The following is a 6,000-nucleotide window of genomic DNA, read 5'->3' as shown; positions in this document are numbered from 1 at the left end:
CTCCCACGCGGGATGTTAAAAATACGGACGCGACAACAATTAATTATCAATCGGTATTTTTTCCCCCGCCTTCTAAAAACCGTAACGTCGACGGACACACTGCACAGCACGCCCAGAACAACGTTTGACCGGGGCTCGGCTTCAAAACAAGCCGGTCATCATTATTAGGGGAGACGTGGTTTTAAAATCGACCGACTTCCTACGGATTTCCGTGCACCCCTTTTGGTGCGGCCGTGCGTACTCACGCGCGCACCCGCACACGTGCACGCGCGGTGCACAGTGGTTTTTAGCGCACTGCGAAATGAACACCCAGCGACCCCGAGCGATTCCATTCCCGGCCGTGGCTAACATCGGTGGCGAGCGATATCTGGACCGGTTATTCCTGCGCGCCACCCTTGCCCAAACAAAGTAGAGCAGTTCAGCAATCGCAGTAAGACCCCCCCCCCCCCGACATGTGGCGTGGGGAGGCCTTCGACCAGCAGTGGAACTGACAAAAGGTCTGTAAATGTAATATAATAATTACTTGTAATAAATTATTATTGTACGCATATACCTATGACTGGAATGTGATGTAGAAGTAGGCTTTGTGCAAATTGGGAACCGTCAAGGTTCGCGTGCGACGCCAGCGTTCACCCAGATTGAGCGGTGGCGCTGAGATTAGCGCGCCGTGCCATGAAACGCAGCGGCACCCGAGTTCAATCCCCAGCCGCGGCTAGCATCGTCAGTGACGACGTGACATCGGCACCTGCTCCGGGCCTCCCCAAGGTCAACTCCGCCTTAAATGAGGACCTGGTGCAGTGCGTAAACATCGGCACTCGGGAGACAGAAGGCGGCTCGGCATGGTGCAGGCACCACCACCAGAATGTGGGCCTCAATCGGTGCTCGCTAACAGCACGTGCCCCCCAACAGTCTCTTAAAGGCTACACGTGGAGGAGGGGGATTTTTGTATGCAGATTCTACTGCAGGGATGGTGTAGCAGTAGAAATGCCTTCCCTGACAGCAGCAAACCGTTGACATGTATCGGAAACCCTGCGCCACGATAAATGGCAGCTGTCAGTGACTTCGGCAATTGACGTCATGTGGGGTTGTCCCCCCGGCTTAGAATCGCGCAAGCCGCGATATTTCTTCGCGCGATGAGTCTTCGCGCAACTCGATTCCTGGCAACTCTTAAAACCCGTGGCGTGGCGTGATTGGCATGGGCCCCGGTGTAAGGGATGCAATGGGACCCCCCAAACCGTCTAACCGCCCCCCCCCCACCTCTCTTTGTAACCCCTGGAGCCTCTGGGTCCCTCCGGCCGATGGACCCCGGCGCAGTTGCACGGCCTGCGCACTCGTACATAACGACGCCGCTGGTCGCGGCCCTGTCGAACACTACACGGACCGCGACGTTCAACGGTAGTGAGCTTTTGGTCAATTCTCCCAGTGGCGGAGGAGGCGGAGGCGGGGAGGAGACTCCGATGGGGTAGAGGGAAGAGCGTGGAGACACGCAGATCGGGCACCCAAGCCGCGTCGTCTCGGCCTCACTTTTGGCGCCAGCTCAGCGCACGAGCGGACGCAGTCGAGGTTTGCGACGCGTGGAAGGCAGCGGCGAGGAAGGGAGGGACGGCGCGCCGGCGTCAGGCGTGATGCGCAGCAGCGGCGCAGTCGCCGTCGAGTGTGCAGGCGGTGCAACTGCACCGTAAACGCACATTTTGGCTATGAAGGGCGCGTGTGTGGCGGCCGTCGAAGAAAGGGGCGGAATTGTAAGAGGCTGGGCGGTGGGGATGGGGGGCGGCCCGTTTAATTCTATGCACCAGAACCCATGCCAGCCCATGCCAACCTACGCTGGCACGCAATCTACTCAGCAATTTGCTGCAGTTCAAATCATCTCATGGTAATCGTGCGTCTTGACAACCCATCCCCAGGTATCGTTCACTGGCGCTACGCAACGCGAGAGTGTTATTCAGTGGAAAGAGAGATAGAGAGAGAGAGAGCGCGTGAGAGCGATAAGGTTGAAGGAGGCAGCGCAATCTCAGCATTCATCCTCCATCTCCCGGATTGGAGGGATCGGGCTGCCTATCGCCTTGAATTGGTTGATCTGGTTTGACAGCTGCGGATTCATCGGCTTAATGAGTATGTTGCGGTTGACTGCATCCTCCACCTCGTTGGGGTACCACTGCTTGTCTGCCGTGACAGGTGGGAGGGTGACGCAGAGAGAAGGACAAGGGAGGGATACCACGCACGCACACGCGCACACACAGGCACACACATGCGCACGCAACACCGTTACAAAAATGACAAAAGCATCAGTGAAATTACAAAAAAAAAAGACAACCGTCGATAAAACCGCCGCGTAGGTTTTCGCGGTCGTGCCCTACGCGCTTCTCCGACGCGTTTTCGGGTCGTGCCGCGTGGCCGTTGGGCGCGACGTCCGACGTTCCGCTCCGCGTGTTGGGGAGCTTCTTGGGGGCGCGGCGCACGGAACTACGACGGCGCGTCGGACGTCGTGCCGGACGGACGCGCGCGGTGCGACCCGAGAAGGGCGGCTTCGACGGCGCGGGAGAGCGTCGCGGTAGCCGCTCGGAGCGGGACGATGGAATGGAAACGTCTCTGAAGCCACGGCGACGTTTAGAGCAAACGCGGCATTACAGCGGGTGAGGTACGGCCGCGGCACGGGATGCTGCGGCACGAGCATGCACTGCAATCGGCGGCGTGGCGTGGCTGGCACCGGCGTGGTTGGCACAGGAATGAACCCAGTGTTGGGGGCATCCTTCAAAGGGATGCCCGAGGTGGTGGCAGTGTAGAAAGGACAATGTGACGTGGGCCTCGCACAAAAGAGGGTCCTCACGAGCGGCCTGGTTTTTCTTTTTGCGTTGCGTTATTATTATGCAATGATTTGATGGAAAAAGTGGTATTTTTGTTTACATTCTGATGTAGGCTTGAACGTAGCGAATGAGTAGGAGGCCCCACGTGGAATTCTCTGGGTGGGCCTGCCCCTCTGGCCAATGGGACCCAGTGCAACGTGTTTGGCCATTTTCGTTTTAAGTCGCATTGTTCCTGCAAGAAATTGTGTTCCCTCTCTGTTAATTCTCGAGAGATATGCACGCAGCCAGGCCTGTGATGCATTGTGCTCGATGTTGTCACTAGCGGTGTAGCGTGGTTGGCACGGGCCCTGGTGCAACAACTTAAATGGGCTCTCCCCAGCTCCATTTCCCTTCACCGCCCTGATAGGCTGGCGCTTGGGTCTCTCAGGAACCGGGGGGGGGCGGGGGGGTGGGAGGGGTGGTAGGGACGTGGGTGGCGGCCCTGTGCAGTTGCACCGCCTGCACACTCAGCAGCTACGCCAGCCAACTTGCACGTCGAGCAAACTACGAACACACGGCCCACGGCACAGCGACAGTAATTACCGGTTGCGTATTAATCCAAGGGCTGCACCGCTTTCGCTAAAAGGTGGGGATAAGAAACAAAACGAAAAGTGAATGCAAACTGTCGCAAACGAAAGTTAATCAACGGACGCAAACAAACCATACAAACGCAAATATAAACACAAATTGAAAATTTGTGTACATCAGACTGCAGGTCAGGTGTGTGGAAATGTTGCAAATTTAGCTGTCATGTATTTTTTTTAATGAATTTAAGTCGCCCGTACAAAACATTTAGAGGCTGTTACTCGTTTGAACGAAATACCTAAAGTGAGCCATTCTTGTCAATCCACTGCTGGATGCCGGTCGTTGGGAGTTGTTTGACCATACTTCACCGCGCTGGTCAGTGCGGCTGTGGTGTCACTCGCCACTGACGGTGTTAGCCACGTCCGGGAATCGAACTCGGGTCACCGGTTTCGTAGTGCAGTGCCATAACCATTGCGCAGCTGCAACTGCATTAGGAATGTGTCGGTTCAGGTTTTTGTGATATTTTTGTTACAATTCCAGACTCTGCTACAAGGTTGTAAAGATTGCCGGGGCACGAACAAACCGACATGATTAGTGTCGGTCAAATAAAATGACATTCCTGTTTTGATATCACCAACACAGTAAGCAAGACAGTCCCGTCAGCCTTGCAGATGTGTCAAACGCAGAATTATACTTTTTGACGGAGTTCCATTTTTGACCATTTCCTGAGTAAAATCAGCCGGAGGGGGGTTTCCTCGCTTTAAAGCAAAAAAAAACAAACAAAAACAAACCTACTTTCAATTTGTCAGTCAGCATCAGTGCATCCGTCAGTCAGTCTGTCAAGCCATCTGTCTGCCACCGTATCACCGTCGTTGCCTCTCAGCCAGTGTCAGTAAGATCCAGGTACTTTAATTAATCCGGAACGAACTCGGCGACTGTTATCTGAAGCGGTTCTGGGTACCCAGTTCACCAGCCCGCCACTGAACCAGCATGGTGAAGTGTGACGCTCAGCATAACCAACAGGCATTGGGAAGGACTTCACCCAGCAGTGCACCGACACAATTACGATCATAAACGATTGTAATTATTTGTCTTTATAGGTGTCCATATGTTATGTTGTACTGAAACATTTGAAACTCTCTTGTACCCGAGCGTTTTAACCAGAGGTGAGCTGTAGTGCGCGTACCCCGTTCGCCGTCAGAAGCATCCGAAAAAGAAAATCAAAAGATTGAAAAATCATGACGAAGAAGGAAATAAAATTTTGAAAAATCAGCGGCGATGGGTAAGAAGCGAATTCCTCGTGAGTCCCAAGCAGAGAGAATCAAAGAAGAAGAATGACGAGGAGGTGAGGAGGTGGCTTCATGCTGGTTACATGCTGCGGCGGGTGACCTCTGTGCTAAATACCTGCGCCAGGGCGGTTACTCCTGGTTGCGATCACACACGCACACCCGCACGCACGCACGCACGCACACACGCACGCACACACGCACACACACGCACACACACGCACACACGCACACACACGCACACACACACACGCACACACACACACGCACACACGCACACGCACACACACACACGCACACACACACGCACACACACACTCGCACACACACACGCACGCAACAGAGGGCGGCACAGAAGACGAGGTTAGGCCATCGGCAGCGTAGCAGCGCAACTCCCGTGGAGGTTTTCCCCAATGCGCTGCTGCGTAGGCCTCCGACGGGATCCTGGCTCGTGCCGCTATGTTTTTGTTCGGCACGATGTCCGACGTTCACGCGCTGGGAGCTTCTTCAGGAACTGAGTTCCCGAGTTATTCAGGGCGGTCCGAACACCGAAGGTCTCCGTGTAACATTGGATGGACTAGGAATATTAAACTACTGCAGTTTACTGTCCATTGGATGAATAAAATGGGCTCTCCCGTACAATTCCCTCATTCGTCAAAGCGTGGGATCTGGGACATACGTCTTGGAAGAGGTGGGAGGTAACCGCATTTGACCCCACATTCACTCACTGTGGTGGTGCACCCATCGATTCTGGTGAGCGGCTAGGAGGAGTGGAAATTCAAGCAGTTTGCCATTTGTTAAAACTGCCACTACGGGAGATCAAATCGAACTGTACGTATGTACGTGGAACTTCATTCGCACCGTATGTAGGCAACCATGCTAATCGGAGGTGCTGGGGGAAGGACAACAAACTAAACACAAAAGGCAGTGTTAAAGAAATGAGAACTGGCGATGTCTACATTGCAAGTTGAGTGTTCCGACCGTTACACGATATTTTTTTATATATATAGGAAGGGATAGAGGGCCACCCGCCACCCCCATCCCACGTCACGCCCCGGGGGACCCAGCAGGGCACACGGCACTCACTTGGCCTTGGGGTCCCTGGCCCTGGGCTTGTTGTGGCGGGACGTCGCCGAGGAGATGGAGTGCAGCGAGGCCGTGTGCTTGCCCGTGAAGGAGTGCGAGCCGCGCGGCTGGCTCGCGTTGAAGTCGAACTGCATGAGGCAGAAGATGAGGTCGCTCGGGAAGAGCTCGAAGTTGTAGGGCGGGTTGGTGATCACGTAGCTGCGGCGACCCGCGGGAGAGGAACGCGCGTTACTCGGTGGGGTGGGGTGGGGGGGGCGAGG

General features: G+C 55.0%; 1 protein-coding gene across 9 annotated transcripts in view; it reads right to left on the bottom strand.

Moving 5' to 3' along the window:
• Positions 1 to 1,085: 1,085 nt before the first annotated feature.
• Positions 1,086 to 6,000, bottom strand: part of KCNMA1 (potassium calcium-activated channel subfamily M alpha 1) — a 104,222-nt gene continuing 99,307 nt past the window's right edge. For 6 of the 9 annotated variants that reach the window (XM_076065746.1, XM_076065745.1, XM_076065749.1 and 3 more), the window contains 3 exons: positions 5,741 to 5,938; positions 4,773 to 4,792; positions 1,086 to 2,163 (listed from right to left, as the gene is read on the bottom strand). In XM_076065746.1, the coding sequence (XP_075921861.1) occupies positions 2,012 to 2,163; positions 4,773 to 4,792; positions 5,741 to 5,938 (370 nt within the window). In that variant the 3' untranslated portion in view covers positions 1,086 to 2,011. Of the gene's footprint in view, positions 2,164 to 3,386; positions 3,423 to 4,772; positions 4,793 to 5,740; positions 5,939 to 6,000 lie in introns of all 9 variants that reach the window. The other 3 variants (XM_076065753.1, XM_076065750.1, XM_076065752.1) reach the window with 3 other exon arrangements.

This window comes from Petromyzon marinus, chromosome 8 (assembly GCF_048934315.1).
Source record: "Petromyzon marinus isolate PM22_M1 ecotype Great Lakes invasive population chromosome 8, UKy_Petmar_22M1.pri1.0, whole genome shotgun sequence".
Classification (NCBI taxonomy): domain Eukaryota; kingdom Metazoa; phylum Chordata; class Hyperoartia; order Petromyzontiformes; family Petromyzontidae; genus Petromyzon; species Petromyzon marinus.
Note: the sequence above shows the minus strand (reverse complement) of the source record. Positions and strands in the feature narration are given on the sequence as shown.